Here is a 27,456-nt window from a genome sequence, read left to right as displayed (position 1 = left end):
ACTGCTGTCCCCAGAGGCCTGGCTGCTTAAACGGGTTGGCTGGGCAGAGGGGTTTGTGTTCCTTAACCACACTAAAGCTCCAGTTTCTGGGGCCTGTATTTGCAGAAGGGAGACTGGGGGGAGGGCACTGCTGTCAGCAACATGACCTCTGGTAACAGGAGACCGTGGGGCTTGGCGTTTGACAAATAAGTGGAGGGAAACCCCATTTTTAATCGGCAAGGTCTCACCTGCCTGTTTCTAAGAAGGCCTCAGTTAGCAGGTATGAGGAGAGCCAGGTGCTGGTTCAGAATGCCTACTTCCCATCGCTCCCGTGCTGGGGGAGGGTTAGGGGCCTGGGGGACTGGGGCAGGTGGCTCCAACGTCCCCAGGCTGCTGCCGTGGCAGCGTGTGCCGCAGTGTGCCCTTGAAGCTGCCTGTGGCGCCCTCTGGCGGCCATGGACACCGCATGCATCTGGTGCTTTCAGCGGGGCTGATCGCATCTTCTCAGTGTAGGTCCAGTGGAACCGCCGAGGGTGGAGGGCGGATTTCATGGCCAAGACAAGAGAGCTTTGGCCAGGCTATTATTCCATGCTGGTTATTAAGTTCTTCCTACGTGCCAGGCACCTCCTAGGAGACCATGTGTAAACAGAGACCCCAGAAAGGAAGCGAATATTGAGAATGCTCCGGGTCAGTCTTCCAGGGGGTGGCGACAGTCAACGCACAGGCCCTGCAGCAGGGATGGGCTTGCTGGGTTTGGGGACAGGCGAGGAGGCAGCTGGCCCAGCTGAGTGAACACGGGCGGGGGTGGGGGGTGGTTGGAAATGAGGTCAGAAAGGTATCCGGGGCACAGATGGTGCGGAGCCTTCCAGGCCACAGAAGAGCTGGAGGTTTAGTTCTAAGGCCAGTAAACAGCTATTGGAGTTTGAACAAAGGCATGATACAACCTGATTCACATTAAAAAAAAAAAATCACTCTGGCTTCTCTGGGACCGTGGGGAAGAGCAGAGAGACCTGTTGGGAGCCCAGGTGAGAGATGCGAGTATCCAGTACCTGCCTTGCTCCTTGGAGGAATCTGAACCAGACTCAGAATACATTTTGAAGGTAAGACAATAGGATTCGCTGATGGCTTCGTAAAAGGCTGTCTCCCAGGGTTTGGGCCTGAACAATTGGGTGAGCGCTGATGTGGTTCAGGACCAGGTTTGGGGGGGGGGGGAGGGGAGCAGAAAGGAGAAGTCCGTTTGGACATTCTAAGTTTGAGCTGCCTGGTGGACGTCTAAGGAACGATGTCAGGTTACCTGAGCAAGGCTCTCTATCCTTCTTGTCCTCTCCTTATGTTTCTTCCATCACCCTCCTGGGTCTCTTTCTCACCGGAGGGTCACACGCCCCCCTCGCCTCCTCCCAGAAGGAAAGTCCACCCAGAGCAGTTATTCCAAACAGAAAGAACAACAGGCATCGCCGATCTTCCGGGGCCACGCCTCAACTAAATGGCAAAGTCAGAGAAAAGCTTGGGATGCTGGGCTCCTCGGATCCGCCAAAAAATACTTAGCTGACAGGTCTCTCTTGGGGCGGCTGGGCTCATCCTACTACGGGAGTGTGGATCTGTGCACCCCAGCAGGGAGCAGGTGGGACCCTGGGTTCCAGGGCCAAGTTCCAAGTCCTCTCTGTCCCAAGTCCCCACCCCTACAGCCACCTGGCAGAGTGGTCTCCCGTGGGTCCCATGGCTCCCATCACCCGACATCTGCGAGTCTGTCTCCCCTGCAATCAGTGAGCCACATGAAGGAGGTGGCCACCACGTCTCCTAGAAGGCACAGTGCCCAACCCTGCCCCCCAGGTATTTCCAGGTCACAAAGCCTGCTCCAAACTCCTCTGGCTCCCCTTCCCCAGAGCCCACATCTGGACACTGGGTCCTATCTCTAGACCACAGTCTACCCTTCCCAACAGATGAATGGGAAGGACAAGGCTACTTTGGAGAAAACTCTAATGAGGCTTTGCCAGTGTTTTTAAAAAACTATCTTGGGGGCGCCTGGGTGGCTCAGTCGGTTGAGCGTTCGACTTCGGCTCAGGTCATGATCTTGCGGTCCGTGAGTTCGAGCCCCGCATCGGGCTCTGTGCTGACAGCTCAGAGCCTGGAGCCTGTTTCGGATTCTGTGTCTCCCTCTCTTTCTGACCCTCCCCTGTTCATGCTCTGTCTCAAAAATAAATAAACGTCAAAAAAATTAAAAAAAAAAAAACTATCTTACGTTTAGCTCCACAGATACCACTAATAAAGTATTTCTTCCTTCTGAAGAATTGTTGGCCCCAATGTAGCGCGAACATTGACCCTAAGTAGGGACCCTGGGTAATCAGACCCTGCCATGCCCTGTGCTTCTGTGTGGGAACGAGGGAGGGGGCCATGGGGCTCAGATGCCATGGAAGTCCCATCAGTGGGGGACGTGAGTGTGTCAGCGAGGCCCTGGCCCAGATGCGGCTGTCTGGGACGCTGCTTTCGGGCCCTCCGGCCCCTCTGACCATGACTCCACTGGCTCCTTCCCCTCCACTGTCTTCCTTTCCCCATAAAGTGGGTTGTTCTCTTCTCATTCCATCTAACTCTCATCTCGGAGGATCTCGTTCTCCCGTGTGGCTCCAAATACCCCAGCCCCAGCCTCTCTCCTGAGCATCAGACCAGCATTGTCACCTGCCTAGGTGACAAGGACAGCCTGGCCGTGACAGCCCCACAACCCCCCTCTCTGCCAGAACTGCCCTCCCATGGGCTCAATCCCCCAACACCCACGTAGGCTCACATATGCAGGCGCACACCCACCTGACACCTTCCTAAATCCCTTGCTTGGCCAAAGGCACCGCGGTACTTTCTCCCCCTCGCCCGTCTCACTGACCACGGAGTCCTCTTGACTCCCCCTTGGCGGCTCCCCGTTGATCTTTTCTTCTTACTACCGGGACCATCTCTTGGTCTCTTCCTGCCTGTCACCTCTCACCGGGAGGAGCCACCTCAGATCATCCCTCACGCTACGTTTTCATGACAAATTTCGTTACAAATCATATCACCTTCCTAAGTTATCTTCCTAAAATCTAGTTGGATCCTGTCTCTCTCTTCCACAAAACCCTCAAAGGTTCACTGTCATCTATAGGACAAAATAAATCGAACTCCTCCGCACGGCATTCGAGGCCTTCCCCAGTCATCCTGAACAACCTTTCCTGTCTCACTGTGTCCTTCCAGGCAGCCGGCTCCAGTCCTGCCGTATGACTCGGTATTCCTGGGGCAGGCGACACTGCTTCTGTGCCCTGTCCCTCTTGTCCCCGTATGCTGGAATCCACTCATGCATTTAGACATCTATTTTACAAATATGTGTTGACTACCCTTAACACCCCAGGCACTGGGGGTATAAGAAAGAGTAAAATCCTCAAAATCCTTCCCCGTGGAATTTGTATTCCAGCAACAGGGAATAAGAGAACAAGCAAATATGTAAAGAGCAAAGTGATGGGTAGAGATAAGTGTTCTAAAGAGAAATACGGCAGGATAAGGTGCAGGGAGGGGGTCGCTGCTTAGGCTGGTGGGTTGCTGCAGAGAGGGTTTCTGAATGCAGGTATGCAGAGACCCCATGCAGAAAGCCCCAACCCTCCACAGCCCTTTTACGGCCTTTGGACATTCTTCTTTTTTTTAATTTTTTTTTTCAACGTTTATTTATTTTTGGGACAGAGAGAGACAGAGCATGAATGGGTGAGGGGCAGAGAGAGAGGGAGACACAGAATCAGAAACAGGCTCCAGGCTCTGAGCCATCAGCCCAGAGCCCGACGCGGGGCTCGAACTCCCGGACCGTGAGATCGTGACCTGGCTGAAGTCGGACGCTTAACCGACTGCGCCACCCAGGCGCCCCTGGACATTCTTCTTAACGCCACCTCGCAAACACCCCGTCTTTTATGAAGGCTTCCCTTGTCTCATGCACTTTTGTACTTTATTCGTCAGCTGAAACCATTTCATTCTGCCTCAAGTCAGAGTCAGTTACTGACAACTTGCTTCCCTCTCCAGCTCCAGGGAAGGATCCACTTTGTTGAGAACCTCCTCCTGGCTGGGCTGGGGCCCCGTCTGGAGCTGGGGCTGCTGAGTCGGACAGACCACAGTCCAGCTCCTGCCCCTCGCACCTGCTTACTGGCCATGCGGCCACCGGCTCGTGACTCACCCTCACTAAGCTTCGGTTTCTGTGTCTGTAGAATGAGAATGAAAATGGGACCGGCCTCCGTTAGGTATTGTCCTTATCACATACTCTTGGGCAGGAGAGTTTCAAGGAGACCCTCATTCCCAGGTTCTATTGTGTCTTTCTCAGGAATTGTGCCACCTTCTTCACGACCCAACTCTGGGGTCCCACGTTTCTTAGAGGAAGAGCTTCTGTCTCTTTCTTAAAATCTCAGGGACCCTGGGGAGGGTGCACGAGAAGAGAAGTGGACTGCAGTCTGCCGGGAAGTGACTTGCAGCCCCCTCCCCTGCTGCCCTAGAGATCGCACTGTGCCAACCTCACTGCGACTATGACCTTGACCATGACCAGATCAACCCAAAGGGAGGGCCAGCTGGCCCTTCCTCATCCAAGAAAGTGGGGCTGGGGGAAGGGCTGCAGACATCCCTGTCTCTTCAGGTCCTGGGGCCTCCAGATTAGAGGAACGTGGGCTGAACCCAGCAGATTCCAAGTGCCCTGGCTGAGAGGAGACAGGCAGTCCTTTGGGGGGTGTGGACCACTACAGAACAGCTCTTCCTAGACCCAGAGACCTGTGGGGAGCCCTGCACCATATCCTCAAGGCAGGAAGAAATGCAGAGCTTTCTCTTTTTCTGCGCGGCTGGGTACTTTTCCTCTTCCATCTAATTTCAGCTTTCCTGGGCACCTCTCTGCACCTCTCCCACATGGCCACTGGGTGGCACTGTTGGATGATCCCGGAATTTTAAGCTGGGGACCATCAGGCAAGCCAAGTCGCCGCTGGGAGCGTGCAGGGGCAGGGAAAAACACCGGTTCCAACTCTCTGTCCCTCTGTCTGGCCCTCCCTCATCTCCCTGGGCCTTTGTCGGCTTCCCTTCATTTTTCCGGGCGCATCTTGGCTCTGCAACACGGGGAAAGTTGCCAAGATGGCTCCATCACCTCCATTCTCTGTCTTCCCTTTTCCCTAATTCAAAGTCGGGTCAGACAGGCTGAGTCATCCAGAACCTCACATCTGAGCTCCCCGGACAAGGCCCTACTACCTCTCCAGACCAGAGCTCATTCCGTTCCACAAACACATCTGCCACCTGATACTTCCCTACCCAGTCTTGAACTCACCTGACTCACCTGACTCTTAGCATTCTGGGGAAGGCCATACCTAAGAGGTGTGTGACAGTCAGGCCATGTTCTTTAAGATGTCCTTGGGTCTCATAGTTCATCAAATGTCCCATAGTTTCCATCATTATCCCTCTGCCCCCCCCCGCCCCCCCCACCCCACCATCTATGCGAGCTCTCTTGCTGAGGTATCAGCCTGTCTTCTCTCCGTAGGGTCTCAGAGCTGAAGAATCCCAGAGTTCCCCTTGTAATGACCCTTCTTGGATTCAGAGAACATCATTAAGATGCGCTGAGCATCAAGTTTGCACTGTTTTGAATTTTTTTCAGGACTCATTTCACAGTGATTTAACATCTCCAAAATTCCTTCCTCCCTTTTTAAAACAGGCACTGATATGTGATGGGGGCTGCTGACTTGGGGGTCAGAGGGGCCTGGGCCCGAGTCCCAGTTCTGCCACTCCCTAGAGTGAGCCTTGTGACCTTGAGCAGGTCACACACCTCTCTGAGGCTCAGGGTCCTCGAAGCAAAGTAGTTCTAATAGGAGCACTGATGATACGAGCTAATGAGATACATGCATTTGTTTGCACGGGGCTCCCATCCCTTGGCTGGGTGAAGTCAAAGAACTAGTCCTAGAACAAGACGAGCTCGTATAGATCGTGTTGTCCAGCTGTCCCATTTTACAGATGAAGGGGCTGAGGCACAAAGGAGACACATGATTTACCCAAGATCACACACCTCAAGGTCACCCAGGCAGTGGCAAAGCCGGGGCCACAACTGCCCGGCCGGCGGACTTTCCATATCAGGTTCCTGCTTGTTTGTCTGCTCTAGTCCGCTTGCGTATGGACTAGGCAGTAAAGAGGTGAAAAGGAGGACACAGGGGCCACAGCAACAATCAGGCCCAGACAAAACAGTCACAGGACATGGACACGAAGAGTCAGTGTGTGCTGTGTTCGTGTGATAAGAGTCGTGCTGGTGCCCCTACCTCTGGGCTGATTGGGCCACACCCGGGCCAAAGGGCTCTTCTCTGGGGACCTCCAAGTGAGACACACTTAAAAGTTGGAGTAATTGGGGCGCCTGGGTGGCTCAGTCAGTTAAGCATCTGACTCTTGGTTTCGGCTCAGGTCATGATCTCACGGTTCATGGATTTGAGCCCTGTGTCGGGCTCTGTCTGCACTAACAGTGTGGAGCCTGCTTGGGATTCTTTCTCTCCCCTCCACCTCTCTCTGCCCCTCCCCTCCTCTCTCTCTGTCTCTCAAAAAATAAATAAGCTTAAAAAGAAGTTGGAGAAATTTTCAGAGAATGGCATGAGGTGTTAAGAAGAACAGAGGGCCTGGGGATGATGGCCTCAAAGAAGAAAGGTTGTGGGGTTCCTGGCTTCTCTCTGCAACTGTGTGAAATGCTGGAGTGTGCTGGGCGTGGGGGTGGGGCATCGTGCTCTATGGCCACAGGTGGAATGGAGACCTCTGAGTTAAGACTTCAGGAAGGAAGGTTCAGGGGTGGACACAAGGCAGTGAAAACGTTGGAATGGCCGTGGTGGGACTCACGGTGTCCCGGTGCAGTAAGCCCCGGTCCCTGATGGCATGTAACAGCCATAGGTGGGGAAGCATGAGCCAAAGGGTCCTTAGGAATCCTTGCAGAGCTTAACGCACAGAGTGACCGGTGGACAAGATCTAGTCCAGCCCACAGGATGCCCGGACGCTCAAGCTGTGAGACAGCACAGCAGAAGGGCAAAGGGCATGAATCCTGGAGCCTGAGTTCAAACCCTGGCTCTTACCTGGTTTAGCTGCGTGACCTTGAGCAAGCTATCTAGCCTCTCTGTGAAATAGACAGGGAGCCACCCCCCTCGGGGGAACCATTCTACCCCCTCTGTCATCCTTTGGCACAGGGGCTGCCCAGGTGTGTTCCCCCTGGTAGTGGCCGCTGTGTGACCGGCCGTCCTTCTTGAACCCTCTCTGTGGATTAGGCAAGAGTTGGGAACAGGTCCTCGCCGGTCCTGGGGTGACTGAGGGTTCTTCAGAAGCAGGAGCCTTCCACACATCTGCCAACATCTGCTGGCTCACAAATACAGCTCTGGACCTGGCCTGGACCAGACACGCAGTTGCAGGTGGGAGACACCAGCACCTGCCCTCAGGATGCCCCCTGCCCAGGGGAAGAGAGCATGGGGACAGAGACAGACCCCCAGAACTCAGTGTGATGGGCCTGTTTCCTGGGAAGCGTACAGGCATTGCATGGATGAGCGGAGACCAGGGAGAGGGTCCAGAAAGGCTTCGTGGAGGATGTGACATGAGTTGAATGTTAGGAGTCACTGGGGTCATGGGGGGCGGGGGGCAGGGTGTTCTGGGTGAGAGGCTGCAAGCCAAAGCGGGAAGACCTGGAACCATCTGGAAGTTTCGTATCTTTGAGCCCATCCTGCAGGGGAGCCACTGAGATAAACACCCTGTGCACATTATCTCCTTAGGTCCTCAGAATAAGCATTAGGCATTAGTCCCATTTTACAGATTGGAACTCAGAGAGGGAAAATACCCCAGCTGAGGTCACGTGAGTGGCAAGCAGCAGCGCCAAGACTCGACGCCAAGTCTGTCTGACCGTAGGACTTCATTTAATGTGTCTGTATTAAGCCAGGTAGAGCTCTCAAGACCGTTTGGCCTAATGCCTGCATAGACTTTTAAGGTGGGCACAGAGGAAGGGTGGGGGAACACCAGATCACGAAGGGCTCTGCTTGTCTTTCAGAACACATAGTCCGGGGCGCCTGGGGGGCTCAGTCGCTTGAGCGTCCGGCTTTGGCTCAGGTCATGATCTCACAGTTTGTGGGTTCGAGCCCCGCATCGGGCTCGGTGCTAACATCTCAGAGCCTGGAGCCTGCTTTGGATTCTGTGTCTCCCTCTCTCTCTGCCCCTCCCCTGCTCATGCTCTGTCTCTCTCTCTCTCTCTCTCCTTCAAAAATAAATAAAAACATTTTAAAAATTAAAAAAAAAAAAAGAACACGTTGTCTGGGTCACAGCAATAGGGAGCCAACAAGGGGTTAAGAGGTAAGTGACATGACGGGATTTGCTCTTTCAGAAGATCACTGTGGCAACTGTGGGGAGAAGGGACCAGGGAGAGCTAGCCTGAACCGTAGTGGCTCAGACCCCCCTGCTGGTGGCTGAGACTAGGGTAGCAGGAGACGAAGAGGGAATCAGAGAGAAGTGAAGAGCTACCAAGGCCAAGTGAGGGACTGCGTGCAGGGGATATCGGGGTGAGGGAAGCAAAGAGAGCCGATAGGGCTCCCAGGTTTCTGGTTTGGGCGGAGTAAAAGGTGGGCTTTCTCCAAACCAGGGGAGTGTGAGGGAGACGCGGTCCTGGGAAGTGAGGCTCCGGAGACAGGCCTGGGCTGATGACAGAGCGCACAGGGAGCCAGCCGTGGGCAGGGCCCGGAGCTGGCTCAGCTGCCTGGAGCACAGGCCCAAGGAGGGGGGTGGTCAGGACCTTGACCTAACCCAGGCGAGCTGGCTCACGTGATCGAGCTGATTACCTCTGTGAGCCATTGGGGCTCTGAACACATGGGAGGCTGGGACATTCAGAGCTGCACCCCCACCCCCACCCACCAATATCCGGGCCACCCCAGGCCACCTGGGCAGGCCACCACGGCCTCAGAAAGAGTCTGGAGCCAGAAAAGCCGAGAGACACAGTGACTGATGGGGACGACCACCAGCGTGCTGAGAAATCGGCAGCTCCAGGGGCGCCTGGGGGGCTGGTCGGGTAAGCGTCGACTTCAGCTCAGGTCATGACCTCGTGGTTCGTGGGTTCGAGCCCCACGTCGGTCTCTGTGCTGACAGCTGAGACTCTGGAGCCTGCTTCGGATTCTGTCTCCCTCTCTCTGTCCCTCTCCTGCTCACACTCCATCTCTCTCTCTCTCTCTCTCTCTCTCTCTCTCTCTCTCAAAAATGAATAAACATTTTTTAAAAAGCATAGAAAGAAAGAAAGAAAGAAAGAAAGAAAGAAAGAAAGAAAGAAAGAAAGAGTTCCACAGGCAGCTGAAATCACAGGTGGTCCAGGGGATGTGGTTTGGAATACCCAAGGCATCCGTGTCACGGCCCCCCATCAACCTCGCCCACTTCTATTCCAAACAGAGAGGAAAAAGGTGATTGCAATGCTGAGGGTGGTCTGCCAAAAGTATCACTTAGTGTGTGCTACGGGATAGGCACTGTTCTAACTGTTTTACATCCCCACCACACAATGAAAGTTTACAGGTGAGGAGCTGAGTCACAGGGCTACAACATGGCAGGCCGGGGATTGGGTCCAACACCTGCTGGCACGAGCGGTTGTACCTCAAGCGTGATGCCATTCTGCCTTTGGGTGCTAACGGCAGGGACGAGAGGGTGAGACCACCAGCATGATGCCTGGCCCAGAGGAGTGGCCCCAAAAGGGGAGGGAAGGTCCACCCCCTTCACCCATTCATTAATATACTCTTTTATGTGGCCAAACTTTGCAGTACAGGAGCCAAGGCCCAGGCCTCCTCACAGGAGTTCCTTGGAGGCAGCGGGGAGTTAATCGCAGAAAGCTTCCTGCAGGAGGCAGCGCTTAGGTAAGTAGGGCACTGGGACGATGCTCCTTCTACTTTCCAGGGGAAGTCCTCGGACGTCAGACATGATGCACACGGGCAGGGCACAATCCTGACAGCAGCAGCAATGGTGACGGGACCAGTGTCCTCTTCCACACGGACCAGGCTTTCTGCTTTTCCAAGCACATTCACATCAACTCTCCTCTGATGCTAACAATTGAGATTTTTAACACACACTAAAAATGAATGCTAATTTCCTTCCTTCTTTTTTTCCTTCCTTCCACTCTCTCTTTAAACCCTACAGAGCAAGGGGAGCCAGGGGACAAATGCTACCCTTCCTATCTTACAAGTAAACCACAGCACAGAAAGGTCAAGCCAGTGACTTTGGGTCACACAGCTCTGCATGCTAAGACTAAAGCTCTGGGGTGAGGGAGGCTTAGCCCTGTGCCCTGCAGATGTGACAGCCATCAGTCGAGCTGCTCCAGGCAAAGGCACAGAGGGGAAACTTCAGGTCCTGAATCTTGTACTGCTGTCTTGACTCCACCAACAAGCTTCCAAAACAGACATCCTGGCAGGTTGGGCAACCTCTGCAGAATATATGGATATGTCCTAAGGGTCTAGAAGGTCTGCTGGATGGGATCCCTGCCCCTAAGACCAGGAAGTGAGCCCAGAGGCCTGGCACCAGGCTAACGGTCGAAGTGGGCAGGAGAATGAACAGTGATTTGTGGAGTCAGACATCTTGAGTTCCGTTCCAGCCTCACCACTTACGAGCTAAATTGCCCTGGACAGCGACTTGTCCTCTCTGAGTATCTTCATCTATAAAATAGAGATAATGGCATCTTTTCCCTTAGGTGGTGCCAAGGAGTCAATCAAACAACCCACAACAGCTGTCAGCAGGCGCCTGGGCCCACGTTCCCTGTTTCCCTGGCCTGCTTCCTGCGGGCTCAAGGGGGCTGTGCCACCACAGTGGGCCCGAGGGCTGGTGGGGGACCAAGCCTCAGCAGAGGTGACGGTCATGCAAGGAAGGAGCGCCGCTCCTTTGGAAGTGACACCGGAGAAGGGCGCTCCTGTCTTCTACATTCATGAATCATGGCGGGAAAGACGAAGAGACCCTCCCTCGGTACCCGCAGTGCCTTGGTGTGTGTGTGTTGGGGGCTGGGGTTCATGGATGTGCCCTGTCATAACTCCTCCTTTCAGTGACTGTAGTCGCAGAGGGCAGGAACCGACAATTTCAGGTCACTGGCAGGTCACTGTTATGACCGTCACCAGTATTTCCCTCTGCCGAAGACAAGGCACGGCCCCCAAGCAGGACACCCGGCTGAAGGATAAAGGAGTGGTCTTTGGGGGTCTGGCTGGCCCTAGGGAGGGATCAAGAGGCACCCCCCAGCTGTCCTTTCGTGGCCCAGAATAAGAAATGGTGGCCTCTAGAGGGCTGGAAAGAGAGCTAACAGTGATCAAGCAGCTAGGTTAAGCTGGCTGGCTGTCCACTACACCTCAGTTCATCCTGCCCCCCACCCTGTGAGCCACTCTGCTGTCCCGCCCACCAAAGGAGAAACTGAGGCCCAGAGCAGTTTAAATAACTTGCTCGAGTTTACACAGCTAGCAAATGCCAGAGGTAGGAACTGGGTCCGTGCTCTTTTTCTCACACAGCCCTGCCAAACCAAGAGGGACCGTCCAGGGTGGGAGCCACACCCCACGTGCCCTGGCACAACTGATATTATGCTTCTTTTTCTTTCTTCCCTTTTTTCCTTCATTTCTTTTTGCTTGTTGTTCACACTTAGGTAAGGCTTTGAGGGGGGTGGGGGGGTCGTGGAGTAGGACGACACACCCCTGAGCCCGATCAGATGGGACAGGGGTCAGAGGAAGATCCCAAAGAGGGAAATGAAATTCTGGGGCTGCTCCGGTACCTGAGCAGTGTGGCGTGGGGGCTAAGGGTATCTGCCCTAGGGTCACAGACCCCCAATTCAAGTCCCAGAGCCATCACTCAGGGACGTCGGGCAGGTTGCTTCACCTCTTTCTGCCTCAATTTCCTTTGCCCCGGAAACGGTAGTGATGTAGAAACTAGCTCTGGGAGCTGTGAGGATTAAGCCTCCCGCTGAACTGGACGTGCTTAGCACAGTGTCCGCCACATGGTGGGCACATGTTACCAATTAGCACAATTATGAATTCTCCCTCAAGAGCGTTTTTTCTGTCCGCGGCTTTCATTTGAACAAAGGCGGGCGAAAAAAATATATACAGGTGGTCAAATGGATGTGTGTTGTGCTTCCATTGACATGAGGACCCCCACGGAGCCAGAAGGAGAAACAGAGCCTTGCAGAGCTGGGAGGGGAGACTTTCCAGTAGGAGTGCGGAGCCCAGACGGGCAGACCCAGACCGTGTGCTGAAGGAGGTGGGAATGGCTGAAATCTCAGGGGAAGTGAGGGGTGGGGCACACTGGGAGGCAGAGAGAATGGGCTAGAAAAACCCAGTGATCGATCGGGAACTTAGAGAAAGAGCCACAAGCCAAGCTATAGGCTGGGAGTTACGGCCCGTTTCACAGGGAGGCAGAGTGGAGCAACCATCATTTGTGGAGCGTCTGCTGGGGGCTAAACTCTTTACATAAGCAACTTAACCCTCACAACAGCTTGTGAAGTATCCTCATTTTGCAGATGAGGGCACCAAGGTCCAGAGAGCTGAATTAATTCACCTCCTACCCAGCAGGGATTTAGGTCCCAGCCTGGCTGGCTTCAAAACACACCCAGGTCACCCTCAGGCTGGGACATGGATGGCTCAAGTTCTAGAAGCCCTAGGCCAAACCAGCCCGCTTTATGTGTCATCCCCAGAGCTCACTAAGGTCACTTCCCTCCCAGACCATGAACTGCAGCTCTGGGTAGGCCCCCAGTCTTAAACCATACCTAGCAGACCACCCTGACGGCTGTCAGAACTTCCATCACAAGGCTACAGGCCTAGAGACTTAGCAAGTTCTTAGCAAGGAGGTCCCAGCAGGAGCCTCCCTGGGATTGGAGCCCCTTTGCATCTAAGGCTCCTGGTCTGCCCCAGTCTGGGGCTCACGGAATCACTGTTTGCAGCCATGATTCTGACAGAGATCCAGATGCCAGAACTCCCAGGGGCATGGGGCTGTAATGTGGTCATGAGCACCCTGGACCCTCTCACATCCACCATCTGAGCAGAGGGTAGGCTGGGCTTCCCCTACCCTTTCTTCCAAAAGCAAAGGCCTTTCTCTTCTGCCCACACCCCAGGGTGCCAGGGCTCCGGGAGCTGGACTCCCATTTTCAGAGTTCCGTGGGCCGTCCGGCCCTGTTAAGGTCTGTGAGGAGACCGGTTTTGTGAGTGGCTGGCCTTTCCCTAGGGCAGCAGCACGGCCCAGAGCCTTCCCTGCCCGGCCCTGGAGGGGAGGGGAGCCTAGAGGGCCGGCTCTGCAGTTCTGCCCGTTTCCTGGGGCTCCTTGGCAGGAAACCAACCCAGTGAGTTTCAGCTACACTGCGGCCCATACCTGCTGCATTCCCTTGCGAAGCCAAAGCTTTGGCAGGGTAAGAGGGAGGTGGGGAGCAGAGCTGGAGGAGGGGGCGAACGGGCGCGAGAGGGGGTCTGCAAATTCTGTCTGGCAGCTTCGTAAAAATAGCAACACATCTCCCGCGGGGCTGGATCCCTCCTCGGACCCGGGATGGCTGCTATCGATTGTTTCCTCCTGCCTACTTCATTCTGTTGGCAGGAGCCTCTCCCGACCGCCCCTCAACTTCTGTCCCCCTTCCCCGGGCCCGGCAGCACGCAGCTGAGCTCTCCACGAGGTTCTGGTTCGTAAGCTGGGTTCTGCCAAAGCATGGGTGTTTTCCTCGCAGGGTGGGGGCCGAGGCCGGGGGAGGGGGGGAGGGGGGCGCAACTCAGCGGCCACCTGCTCGGCTCTGGCCCCCGCCGGCCCCTTTAATTCGAGTTCGCAGCCGGGCCAGGTGCGGCGCTGCGTGGCGCGGTGCGGCGCGGTGCGGCTGCGGGCGGCGGCCGGGCGCTCCGTACGCGCCGCCCGCGGGACTGCAGAGCCGGCTCCCGGCTGGCCGCCCGCACCCCGCCGCCGCCGCCGCCGTGTCACGGCGCTCGCGGTCAGCCAGGAACATGGAGGCCCCGGGTGCCCAGCGCGAAGGGTAAATGGGTGTCGGGGCGGTGGGCTGCGCGGGCCGCTTCCCCTGCCCGGGCTGCGGCGCGCAGAGGGGCTGCGGGGCACCGGCGGCGCAGCCCGCAGCGCGGCAGCCTCGGGCTGAGTCCGGCCCGGGCGGGGGGTGGGGAGGGGGGGGGGGCTGGCGCCCTGCGGAAGGAGAGGGCACGGAATGGGCTCGGGACCCTTGGGCTGCGCGCGGCGCGGGCGGTGGGCGCAGCGAGGCGCGCGGGCGGGTGATGGGAAGTGCAGCTGACAGCAGAACCGGGTCTGGCCGATAGCGCCGGTTGGTCGGACCCGAGCCACTTGGGACGCCGGCCTGCATTCCCCTCTCCGGCTCCAAATCAAAACGGCTTTGCGGCGGGGCAAGGCTTTTCCGCTTTCCGGGGGCCGTGCGCTGCGGCGGAGCCCCCGCGCTTAGGAGGAAGGGGAGGTCTGGGGCAGCACCCTACTCCCCACCCCCAGAGTTCGGGCTCCCTTGTTTTCGGGTGGAGATGGACCCCAGGGGCGAGAGAGCCGGGTTGCGTTCGGGCCCGCGGGAGCCGGACAGGAAGGGGTTAAGGCGGCGCTCGCAGCGGCGGCCGGCTGGTGGGTCCGGTCCGCAGGCGCGGAACCGAGCGCGGGGCGCGCCTGGCGGAATCCCGGCCGGAGTCCGGGCGGTGGGGAGAGGGCCCAGACCCCTCCCCGCCCTGGGGGCGGCGGGATTGGGCCGGCAGGGGGCCAGCCCGGAAGCCGGCTTCCTCCAGGCTCCCCCTCTCGCCGCTGCCAAGCCGCCTCGCAGCCGGGCTGGCCGGGCGTTCGTTCTGCGCTCCCTGCCGAGACGGGAGGGATTTTCTCTTGGGGAGAAATCGGTGGTCGGGCGCCTGCCCAGATCAAATGCCACCCTGCTCGGAGGGAAGCCTGCAACCTAGGCATCCCCGAGGGAGAGTAAGTCCTGGGACCAAGCCAGCCAGCTTTTGTAGAATCGACCTTTCCGTGTGAGGAATCTCCCTAGATGGGCTTTGAAGGAGTGCGTGTTGGGGAGGTGGGGGGAGGGGTTCTTCCTCCTCCGGGACCCGGTCGAGGTCAGAGCTTACAGTCCGGCTGCCGTGGAGGAAGCCCTCCCCTTGGGAGATGCTGTGTTCAGACCTAGGGGCTGGAGGGCTTGGCCCAGAGTCCCTCCAGATGGCTGCTGAGGACCAAGGGAGATCTGTGGCTCTGCCCTGGGAGGCCCCTAGAGGAGGCAGGCCCAGCGGAGCCTGAAGGCTTGTTCCCTGGGAGAAAAATGCTTCCAGCTGATGGAAGCCCGCCCCGGAGGAGGCTGGGAGGCTGAGGGGTAGCTCTCAGGTGTGACACCAGCATGGAAGGTGGGCACGGAAGGCAAAGCCGCCAGAGCCCTCCTAAATCTTGGCACCAGCTACCCAAGAGCCACGGTTCCACCTTTCTGCTGTTTTTTCCAGGCAACGTCACACCTCCTGAGGACAGCCAGGAGGACTCTGGCTTTTGCTGAACTTTGCATCTTGCCTCCTTCCTTCCAAAGGCTCCGGACCCAAGTTCGGCTGCCCTGGAGTCCTGCGTGTCCCTGGCCAGGCCCTCCACTGCCCCTCCAGGCCAGCCCAGTTCTGGAGCTCACCTCCAGGACCTGGAGCCTGCCCTCCTGCCCAGAATGACTCACCATTATTTCTCGCTCAAGTGAGAAGGCGTGATGGGCAGCCGGGCTGCCTATTTGTGTATCTAGGATTCCCACAGTATCTGATCAGCTCTGCGAGGAAGAGAGCTTCAGGTTCCTGCCTTGCCAGGTAAATCAGTCTATTCCTTAATAACAGTCATGCGTAGAGTCATTGGAGTGGGGGCGATGCGGGAGACCCAGGCCCCAGATGCACCACTGTGAATAGCTCCCCGAGCGCAGGTGTCTGCAAACCACGAGTTCAGTGCCTGGGAGCGGGCTCCCTTCCGGCCTCTAGTATGGGCTTGTGCTCCATGAAGCCCGCGCGGTGCAGAGGGGACCCGTACCAGCCACCTTCCCCCAGTGCAGGGCAGTCCGGAGCTTTCTTGAGAGCCTGCCACCTGCTTTCCTCTGATCCCCAGCCAGGTTACAAGGTGAAAGTAAGTTCTGCTTTTTGGTGGTGGTGGTGGTGGTGGTGGTGATACTTCTGAACTCTTGGCTGAGAGGTAGGAGACAAGGAGCAGCAACCGAGGTCGGGCTGCCGATGCCGAGTGGTCTCATGTCCTTAACTGCCTCTGTCTTTCAGCCAAGCGAGGCTGTCTCTCCAGCTCTCAGAGAGCCCACGGGCTCTCCTGCAGGAACCCAGGCCAATGCTTCTGTGTTTCCTGGGGCCATAAGCGGTACCCTGAGCTCCCTGCCGCCAGGCAGCTGGAAGGCATAGTGTGAGGCCCTTCTCTCAGCCCCAATTATGACAGTGGCCACCGGAGAGCCAGCGGACGAGGCTGCTGCCCTCCCCGGGCACCCGCAGGACACCTATGACCCCGAGGCAGACCACGAGTGCTGTGAGAGGGTGGTGATCAACATCTCGGGACTGCGGTTCGAGACCCAGCTGAAGACCTTAGCCCAGTTTCCAGAGACCCTCTTAGGGGACCCAAAGAAGCGGATGAGGTACTTTGACCCCCTCCGAAATGAGTACTTTTTCGATCGGAACCGCCCCAGCTTTGATGCCATCTTGTACTATTACCAGTCTGGGGGCCGGCTGAGGCGACCTGTGAACGTGCCCTTAGATATATTCTCTGAGGAGATTCGGTTTTATGAGCTGGGAGAAGAAGCCATGGAAATGTTTCGGGAAGATGAAGGCTATATCAAAGAGGAAGAGCGTCCTCTGCCCGAAAATGAGTTTCAGAGGCAGGTGTGGCTCCTCTTTGAATACCCAGAGAGCTCGGGGCCTGCCCGGATTATAGCTATTGTGTCTGTCATGGTGATCCTGATCTCGATCGTCAGCTTCTGCCTGGAAACACTGCCCATCTTCCGGGATGAGAACGAGGACATGCATGGCGGCGGGGTGACCTTCCACACCTATTCCAACAGCACCATCGGGTACCAGCAGTCGACCTCCTTCACTGACCCTTTCTTCATCGTAGAGACTCTCTGCATCATCTGGTTCTCCTTTGAATTCTTGGTGAGGTTCTTTGCCTGTCCCAGCAAGGCCGGCTTCTTCACCAACATCATGAACATCATCGACATCGTGGCCATCATCCCCTACTTCATCACCCTGGGGACAGAGCTGGCCGAGAAGCCGGAGGATGCCCAGCAGGGCCAGCAGGCCATGTCGCTGGCCATCCTCCGTGTCATCCGGTTGGTAAGAGTCTTTAGGATTTTCAAGTTGTCTCGACACTCCAAAGGTCTCCAGATTCTAGGTCAGACCCTCAAAGCCAGCATGAGAGAATTGGGCCTCCTGATATTCTTCCTCTTCATCGGGGTCATCCTTTTCTCTAGTGCTGTCTATTTCGCAGAGGCCGATGAGCGAGACTCCCAGTTCCCCAGCATCCCGGATGCCTTCTGGTGGGCAGTCGTCTCCATGACAACCGTAGGCTATGGAGACATGGTTCCAACTACCATCGGGGGAAAGATCGTGGGCTCCCTATGCGCGATTGCAGGTGTGTTAACCATTGCCTTACCGGTCCCCGTCATCGTGTCCAACTTCAACTACTTCTACCACCGGGAGACAGAGGGAGAGGAGCAGGCCCAGTACCTGCAAGTGACGAGCTGTCCAAAGATCCCATCCTCCCCTGACCTAAAGAAAAGTAGAAGTGCCTCTACCATTAGTAAGTCTGATTACATGGAGATCCAGGAGGGGGTAAACAACAGTAACGAGGACTTTAGAGAGGAAAACTTGAAAACGGCCAACTGCACTTTGGCTAATACAAACTATGTGAATATTACCAAAATGTTAACTGATGTCTGATGGAAACCCATTACCATACTCGCAGCTCCATGGAACTAATGCAGATCTTGCGTAATAGCCTGCATTGTAGTCAGTGTGTTCTACAGTGTGTATCTGGTTCTGCATGGAAAGCAATAGTCGTGCAAGTGACTTTTTGATCTTTTGATTTTGGATTTAGAGCACAGAGTATCTGTCCACGGCTTTCATGCAAATCTTCATCACCGGCTTAGGGGTTTCCAAACAGGGGGGGTCACCCATGGAGCCAGAATTTCAGAAGGACACGTTGGGGCCACCTCATGTCAAATACATAACCCACCGCCTCAACGCCACCTTCCCTTCCAAGTTAGATGCACACGGCACCCGGGAGATGCACCCCTCCCCCACCCCAGCCTCCGGGTCCCAGGCACCATCATCCCATATGAGCCCACCTCCCCCTTCACAGAGGAAAACCATGGTGGCTTAGCTTTAAAGCGCTGGTAATTGTGCAAAAGGTCATTCCCATTTTTGCATCGAAAAGCACGCACAGGCCTGTGTATTGGAATTACTTTCTGTGTCACGGGCTGGGCTTTGTGAGTTGCAGTTGCCAAGTGGATGGTCTGGAGGCTTGTGTTTCGTAACGGAAAATGCTGCATTTGGTTTTTCTCTGCAGTGTGGATGTGAGGGAACCCCAGGGGGGAGGGACGGTGAGTATGGCCGAATGTGAGTTGTCAAGTTTCACATTTGCTCTTAGGCCTATGGGGAGAAGCTAGCAAGCCAAGGGACCTCTCGGCTTCAGATCTCACCATTTTTGCAGGCTTCAGGGTCACACAACACGTCTGATTTCTTCGTTACACTGGAGTTTGCAGACATCTGCTTTCCTAGTGCCGTGCCAGCGGCACTGACACCGCAGTGAAATTACCAGTGATGCGATAGAGCTGCATGGGTGTTTCTTGCATGAATCTCAATATTTAAAACACAGGAGATAACCTATTTTCTTAGTAGCCTACACAGTATTCATATTTAGAGTATTAATAGCCCCAGAGTGGCATTGAACTAGGGTTTTTTCCCCCCCATCGGAGGACAAAAGCCCTCAATCAGGAGAAAAAAAAAAAAAAGAGAGACTGTTTGGCACGGGGAACCAAAACTTCTGGCTCTCCAGCCCACGCCATCCCTGTTCTTCCAAGCTGGGGCACAGACCTCTGCGAAGCCAGGAAGGTGAGCAGGGAACACAGCGCCCGAACACCTCACATAACTGCACCTTAGGAATTAACCTGGTCATGGGCATGACTCTATAGCTGACCAGGGCATCTGGTCCCGAGGACAGGCGGATTTGTGGATCCAGTGTATATAAATATATATTGAGTATCTCTTTCATGAGTTCCTCTACCTAGCTAGCTATAGGAAAAAAAAAAAGTTGCATTTGAACCTTGTATAAGCTTATGCAATATTTTGGACACAGGGCAATTTATGCATGTGTTTGACTATGTGCACTAGAGTATGTATGTATATACTATGTATTATATACATACATACGTACGTGTGTGCATATGTTTGTGCACACACGCACACACACACACACACACACACACACACACACATACACATATTCATTCTCTGGAGTTCAGGTTCAGGAGCAAATCCACTGCTTGGTGGGTTGGTCGTCTGAGAGGCCTAATGGGTTAATTTCTCTCATCGGTAACCCGACTGGGCCTGGGTTTGCTGCCATTGCCTCAGACACTCCAGTTTCACGGATTCTTCGATGTTACAGTTGTCTCTCTGCCCTCCATGTGCTGCAGCTTCAGTTTCCCGGGGCTGAAGCTTGTCTTACCGAGTGCACAAGGGCCCACGGCCCTCCCAGCTCCAGCTGCCCTGGGCCAGACCCGCCCCAGGCCTTGTCTCTACAGCACATCATGTTAAATCATCTCTGTTGTCATCTTTCCCCGCCCTCTTTGGTCTTTATTGTCACTTGGCTCTGCATCAGTCACTTTAAATGAACCTTTCCCTAAAGACCCAGAACGGATTGCCTGCTTCAGAGCAAGGACACCAGGAGGAGGGCTTCTGGGGACCCGAGATGCCACAAGTCTGGACTTGAAAGGGAGCTTGCTCTACGTGGAAATTTCTGAAGTCCAGGACCAAGGCATGGAGACCCTAGATGACCCACAGTCGTCATGTGGATTGCCAGGCTCAAACTCTCTCCTCATTGAACTGGCAACCAAGGGGGTGGATAGAGACTCATTCCCCACCCCCAGGACAGACTGACAGTGAATGAGCACCGCACGGCCTAAAGGTAGAGTTCAGGCTGGCCCTGGAATGGGTTGAGGTGGGGAGGCTTTCGCCTCACAGACTGGGCTTCTTCCTTTCAACATAATGGCTTAGATTTCCCAAACACAGTGAGTTGTGCGGTCGGGCTGCCCAGTCGTGGCTCCAGCCCTAGCCTCGCTGTTGGCTACTGAGCACCTACAGTTACCTGGGGGGAGTGGGGCACCAGCTCAGGGTGCTAGGCCCAGGGTGCTCATTAGTTCCTGGTCACCCACGTCCCCGGGTATCTGCAGGACACCCCATGCCCAGCGCAAAGCCTCTATGCTTCTCTTCCTCTCCTTCATGGGAGGTGGTGCTGAATTCCCAAGACATGGGGTGAGGAGGACACAGACCTAGGGGAACAGATGATAAAACAGTCCATACCTAAGGCCTCCGTCAGGGGGTAGTTCTTTTATCCCAGCGTCTTTGACCTGGGACCATAAAACGTTCACAGGTGCAGGCACACACACGTGCACACCCAGCCCCAAATCGATCGCTACACTGTTGCCACACGCAAACGCAAAATGCACACGCACCAATTAATGAAAAGGGCACACACAGGTGATACACAGCTACACCCGTATCCAAAGCGTGCACATTCGGCACAGACCTGGAACGCACTCACCAACACAGAACACAACACAAAAGACCAACACCATGTGCAAAGACCTACCCGCAACTCAGATGCAAAATGCATAAAAACCACACGGACACAATGGGTATGGATGTGAAATATACCAAGGACACTTTATGTTGTTTATGCCCACAAAATACACATAAACTCGGTTTATACCCACAATGCAGTTACTCACACGAGGCACAGAAGATACAGCACACACACCCAAGCACATCCACTCATGATTCACAGGGAGCGTGCACATATACTCAGATCCATTTCTCTGCCCCCAGAGCTGCAAATTAATAGACACAAACAACAGATGAAATTGCATCACTTTTCCCTAGCCTGCATCTGTACCTCTCAGTAGCCTTCAAGAAGCCTCTTCCCCTACCCTCTTCTCTTTCTCCCACCTCCAGATTTCAGAGAAGTAACCCCCAGGTTTGAAGCAGAGAGATGGGCCCCCGTTGTCAAGCAGAACTCTGATTAAGACTGGGAGTCTCAGAGGGCTTCTACTTACTCACCTTCCTCCCACCAGAAACGCGGGTGTGGAAGGACCTGGGACAACCAGAAGCCTAACACCTTCACCATGACCTTTCCTTGGGAGCAAGTCCACACGGGCAGCCCCCTAGCCCGGGCTCCCCTGCTCCCAACCCCTAGGCTGTCTACATTCAGCTCCATTCTCTTGAAAGCAGTTGGTGGCTCAAGAAACTGCAGGGACCTGGGCCCAAAACCAGAGTGAAGATGCCCCCCAACATCCACAGACCTTCCTGTCCTTCCATCCCCCAGTGGCTTTGTCAGGAGTGGGTCAGAAAGTCGAGACCAGACGTAGACTTGTCTCTTAAAATGAACCCCTTTTCCTTGCTTGTGGCATCTCACTTGCTCCTGGGCATCAGCCCAGTGGGGTCAACTCCTGAGTCCCTTCTGTGGGTGTTCAATCCCAGGCATGCTCCTTTCCTTTGCTGGGCCCCTGCCCGGATGCCCCACCTCCCATCCGATGGCTGCGCCTTGAGGAAACGCACACAATTAGTGTGCTTTAAGTAAAACACGATTAAGGATGTGAACCTCATGCCGCACAAGCAAACAGCAGTTTTTTAGAAGGCCTGATTTTTACCCTATATTCTAAGTCCACGTTTGAATGCTTTGTGAGACTCCCCACTCTCTGGATTGTGCCCCAAGCTGCTGCTTCCCACCGCTAGGACTAGCTGAGAGCTGGGTGCTTTTTAGCAAAGGCTCCACCTCAAATGGAAGTTGGGAATGGAAGTCAGGTGTCAGGCTCAGGCATCTTCGTCTCTACTCCTGTGGCCGTCCCGTGTCGCTTTCCTCCGAATGACAGGAAGCAACAGCACCAGGGAATGGATGGGGGGAGGGGTTCAAATTTGCACACTCGGTGCAATATGCTGGCTCTTTCCCGTATTCCCAAGTCAGGGCAGCAATTTCCCCCTTAGCTTCAGCAGGTGTCTCCGTGAGCTCAAATCTTCAAGAAAGTTGGAGTTTGCAGGAGGCTAAAGAGAAAGAAGTCCAGGAAAGGTGGGGGAGATGGTCAGGAAGACAAGGTCAAATTTCAGAGTAAACTTTGCAGGAGCTGAACTTAACTAAGGACATAATTAAGGCTCTCTGCTTCCCGAAGCTTCTGTGGTGGTTGACACACTGTCTTCCTTCCTCTCTGCTTCGCTCTGTCTGAGCTGGACTTCTGAGGATAGACGCATGTCAACAGGAGGTTAACTTTTTGGAAGGGGCCCCCAGGGAGTGTGGCTCTAGACTCCATTGGCTTGATGTGGAAAGGGCTCCGTGAAAGCTTTGTTGGCCTGAACCCCAGCCTGAGCGCTCGTGCAGCTTCTTCATGTGAGGAGGGTTGCAGGACTGGCTTGTCTTATCTGCTGTCCCTGGATCTCTCATTCCATTGTAGTGAGGACTTTGGCCGACTTACTTCGTCATAGTTAGCCGTAAAATATCAGTGCGAACTCACGCTGAGAGAGGGCAGTGCTCTCCGAAGAAGTCTCCAGCTGGGGCTTTAGTGCAGCCCACAGTAGTGGCGAAAAGAGGGGAGGCTGACTTTCCCCAAAGGAGACTAGAGGACAGTTTGCAAATCGCATAGCCCCCGTGGCAGACAGGAGGAGCATGGTGCTTTGAATGGCTTACCCAGGAGTTGGGATGGTGAGCTCTGCCCAAGCTCTGGCTCTTCTGGGTCCCATTATCATAACAGCCTCCATCTGGGTGGTGGCTGCCTGGTCTGAGAGGCTGGTCCACGTAGGCTGTAATGCCGGGGGTGCTCCTTGGCTATACAGTGGGGGTTCCCCAGCCTCGGCAAAGTGTCCACCGCCAGGCTTGAACTCATGACCTTAACCCCGAACGTCATTAGCCACCTGAGCTAACCAAACAGAGCGCTGGATGCTGGGAGGTGTCCACATGGCTAGTGTGACCATCATCTGTATCTTCAGAGTCTTCCCTTGTTGAGACCAGCTCTTTGTCCTCATCAAAGCAGCAAGCAGGATGTGAAGGGTCCTCTACAAGCTGGGATGGGTTTCTTCTTCAAACTAATCCCGTTCACTTTTCCTTTCTTTCTGCTTCCCTTCCCACCAAAGCTCAGTTCCATCTCTCATGGTTTGTGTTTTAAAATATTTTTAACGAGGAAAAGTGCAATAAAATAAATGGCGACTGTTTTCTTTAGCAATAGCTATTTCAAAACCACATTCTCAGGACTGAAAAGTGATAGTACTTGGATTATCAGATAATGCCCTTGGCTTCTGAGCGTTGTTAGTTCAGTGTCTGTGGTTCCCTCTTCTTCCCGTGTGTTCACGTGGCTCCTGTCCTCTGAGGCCCTGACCCTCCTTTGGAATGTAAACTTATGCAGAGGTGCAAGTATGCACAAGGAACCCCCCCCCCACCACCACCACCACCAAAGGCTTTCTTTGTCTCTCTCTTTCTCATGTGTACTTCCCTCTCTGTTCCTCTCTCCCTCCTGCCTGCCCCTGACTGTTAGCTCTCACATGTCATTTTCGCAACCTGTAGGCACTGAAACCTTGAGTTTGAAGTGACCTCACGGCAGCCCATCTCGTTGACTCTCAATCTGGCGGGGTGTAATGGAACCCTGCAGGAAAGCACTTACCAATAGATAAGAATAAAGCATCCTGAGCCATTACAGAAGATCATTTCCATGCACTAAAAGCCATTACTTGATCCATTTGTCTCGCCTCCTCCCCTCCCCAGGGGGAAGGATGCTGGGGGAATGTGGCCTGGAGGTTCGTACCTGGGATGGGTAGCCTGGGCAGATTTGGGGAGTTGCCCTCTGGCTGTCCTTCTAAATAAGCTGATTTGCTTAACCAAAGGGACTGCGTGGGGTGGAGGTCTACAGGGAGAGGAAGTGGGTGCTTAGGGCATGACAGTAGAGAAGCAAAGGCCCCCCAACCCACTACCGTGTGCACTTGCACAAATATTTGCACACATAACTGGGGACTTCAGAAGAGACCCCCTCTGCTGAAGAAAAATCTGTGAGGTTAAATATCCACACTGGACAATCAACCCCAGGGTCCCATTCCATGGCTTCCCAATCCACCTTTCTCTCTACACGTGTAATACAGCAAAACCTCAGTAAACTGAAGGGGAAATCCTCAGGGAAGGGGGCGGCTTGGCTGCTTTACAGTTATGGTTGTTCGTGTGTGGGAACCTTCGCTATTGAAAAAAAAAAAAAGAAAGAAAGAAAGAAACCCATTTCCTAAGTAGGTTAGTATAAACTTTCCTGCCTTCGCAAGTAGAGTGTTTGAAGACGACAGAAGACCTTGCATTGCTCAGGGTCAACGCCGTAAACCTCAGTGCTCATCGTACAGAAATACAGGCGGAGGAGACCAAAGAGATAGGCTGAATGTATGCTGGCCGCGAGGCGTACCCAGAAGTTGACCATGTGGGCACGTCCTGGCTCAGCAGAGAATGCCCTGGCTGTCATTTGCGTCTTTCTACCGAAAGTGTAGTAAGAAAACGTAATTCTTGTGTTAATCGAGGTTTGGGTTAATTGGTCCCGAGTTATCAGAGGTTTTCCATATATACATATATCTGTGTGTATATATGTATAGTATATGTATATATGTATACCATTGTTTTGAAAATTATACAGTGACCGATCCCCTTAGCTTCACTAATGTGGAATACGTTTGGCAACCCAAGGAATAAACTGCGTTTCTTTGAATTTTTAAATGACCTTCCTTTGCATTCTTGCCACCTCCCCAGTTCAGCTCTCTTTCTTCTGCGTAGGAACCTCTCTAGAAGGCACTTCTTTCATAACAGATGATCGGGCTCCAGGATCACCTCTTTCCTTTCCCTCCCAGGTGGCTGCCTGACTCAGGGATAAAAGGGAAGTCTGATCTAAGGGCCAGGTGCTTTATCCTTTGTTCTGCCTGCCCTGGTTGGCTGTAACCTCATCACGGAAGCCAAAAAAGTTATTCCAGACTTTTTGGCTCTTAGGGGTGGGAGCCCGATGACGCAGCGGCACAGGACTGATCTGTTAGGCTTTCCCTTTGTCATGGGTGGCAGCCTAGGCTTGAATTTTGACAGATCTACAAGTAATGGTGTTGATGAAGATCTAAAGAACCCCTCTGCCCCTTGGAAGGCAAGTTGTGTGATGACCAATAGAACTAACAAACTCACCCTGTCGTTCTGACCAAGTGTAGGTTGCAGGTTTGGGCAGGAGAGCAGCTATAATTCAGTTGCCTCTTTGGAGAAGCAGCTGGCTCTGAGCTGAACCACGCTCTCATTCTCCATCTTCCCTGGCAACACCTTAGATGCACGGTAGAGAGCTCCGCTTCACGTCCTGCATTTGATTGTATGCAGTCTACCCGGACGAGGGTGGGTGGGAGGGATTCCCCACTGCTACCTGGGATAACTGAGGAAGTGCGGGGGTGCCTGCCACCTCCCTCTGCTCACAGCAGCCCTCCAGTCCGGCCACACTGGTTACGATCATGTGGTAGAAGCCCATAACCCAGACTTAGCCTGACGAGCGGTCAACGGGGCCAGTCAAGGCAGCCTGTCTGGATGGCCACTTCTTACGTTGAGTGAACCCTAGCATGGAAACAGATGAAACGCTTTGTGCTCCTCTGCACGCCTAAAATAGTCAGGTATGTTCCAGATGAGTTCGCAGCTGAGAACTCCCCGCATCATTCCCGTGACGGATGCACAGGGCGGGCGTGGTTACATAATACCGTGCACAGCTGCTGCAACATCTAGATAGTCGAGGGCAGCATCGACGTGGCTGTGTGCTAGGACCTTCAGTCGCTACCCAGAGGACTCAATCCCGTGTCTCTTCTCAGTCCTTGTGAGAGGCTCCAAGCCCTGCTTCTCCCTGAAAAGGATTCCCTAGACACTGGCTGCCTTGTTTGTACAAGGGCGGCTAGAGAAAGCGAGAGGTAGGGCTGGGAGGGAGGGAATATCCAGGGCCTCGCTTTGCTACTAAGCAGTTTCCGCGTCTGCTGCTGACGTTATTGCCTCTTTTGCTTGTGAAGTGCAGGGCAAGGACTGTGACCTGCCAGGTAGGGCTGCAAAAGAGCAAACAGCTGCAGGCTAGGAAATGGGAGAGAAGAGCAAGAGTGGCCTGGCTGGCTGGCTGGCGTTGGCGAGGGTGAGTGTCAGCTCTGGAGGGTCTGAACATGCTCTGTGCTTGCCCCAGTTCTGCCTTCACGTGGGATCCGACGACCCAGTTTCCTTTTGTTGTCGTGCTTGGATGATTCCTTCATTTGAAGGGCCCCAGGAAGCTGGAAAGTCCCATGATCGAGCTCCAGCCTGCTGAGCAAACAATGCCCTGGCCAAATTGGCCTCTGCCTGGGTTCCTGCATTCCTGCACCCCTCTCTCCGCTGAGGGTAATCTTGGAACAGTCGGAATTAATGGTGCCAGCCATCAAGGAGGATTCTCTCCTTTTCAGCAGGGACGCGTCTGGAAGGCTCATGGGTGCAGGATGCTTTCTCTAGACCTGTGTGCTTGTGTGCTGATATAGGCTGTCTCTGGAGATTTTATATAGTACACACATATGTATATAAAATGTGGAAATGGCCGCTCACTTAGGCTCATGCAGCACAGACTCTAATTAGGGTTTGCTCTGGCTTCCTTGCTGCTCATACATGACTCCGCAGCTGCCCTCCCGTGTTCTGTCTCTGATAATTGCTGTACACTCAAAAAGCAGAGGCAGATAAATAAGCCTCCCTGGGATCAATAGGAGAAGGAACTCCAAGGCTGATGGTAAAGCTTCGTAAGGATGATGCCGAAAGGGAACCGGGGTCTCCATGGTGATAAGAGGCTGGGGACCAATGGGAGTTGAAGGCGGAGCAGGACTTGTGGGGAAGACTCATGGGAGTCGGGAGGCGTTTAACTAGTTGTTTGCTTCATGAAAATTTAGACACCAGCTGTAACTGCATCGCACAAGATATATAGGTATTATCATTCTTGCTGACATATTCTGGAAGCTTTCGGCCCCTCCAACACTGCCCCGCCCCGGACTTCTGCAGCTGAGAGTTCCTGTGTCAGTAGGGTCTGATATTTGTACATAGGTTATACATATGTGTGTACATACATGCCTCGATGAACATTGTCTGTCCCCCTGATCATGGGTGTACATAGACCTCATAGAGCGCCACCGTCTTTTGTAACTATCAACACAAGTAAATAGGTATATAAATATATATATTACTGAGGATTTATTTTAACATCATTCTGTGTGAAATGAAAACATAAAATAAAATTTTTGACAGACA

General features: G+C 54.3%; 1 protein-coding gene across 6 annotated transcripts; it reads left to right on the top strand.

Moving 5' to 3' along the window:
- The first annotated feature begins 786 nt into the window (after positions 1-786).
- On the top strand, positions 787-27,456 carry KCNA2 (potassium voltage-gated channel subfamily A member 2). 6 transcript variants are annotated; one of them, XM_045033270.1, is made up of 3 exons: positions 787-1,079; positions 15,396-15,734; positions 16,188-27,456. In XM_045033270.1, the coding sequence occupies exon 3, from the start codon at positions 16,350-16,352 to the stop codon at positions 17,847-17,849; it is 1,500 nt and encodes a 499-aa protein (XP_044889205.1). In that variant the 5' UTR covers positions 787-1,079; positions 15,396-15,734; positions 16,188-16,349; the 3' UTR covers positions 17,850-27,456. The 6 variants fall into 6 exon arrangements, with proteins under 6 accessions (XP_044889205.1, XP_011283363.1, XP_019693156.1 ...); XM_011285061.4 differs by lacking the exon at positions 787-1,079 and adding an exon at positions 13,208-13,339; XM_019837597.3 differs by lacking the exon at positions 787-1,079 and adding an exon at positions 13,449-13,603.

Source organism: Felis catus, chromosome C1, assembly GCF_018350175.1.
Source record: "Felis catus isolate Fca126 chromosome C1, F.catus_Fca126_mat1.0, whole genome shotgun sequence".
NCBI classification, from domain to species: Eukaryota; Metazoa; Chordata; class Mammalia; order Carnivora; family Felidae; genus Felis; species Felis catus.
This window is presented reverse-complemented; position numbering and strand designations above follow the sequence as displayed.

Bases quoted from the DNA above. Each gene is read 5' to 3' on its own strand.
- KCNA2 (XM_045033270.1), top strand. From the start codon at position 16,350: ATGACAGTGGCCACCGGAGAGCCAGCGGACGAGGCTGCTGCCCTCCCC.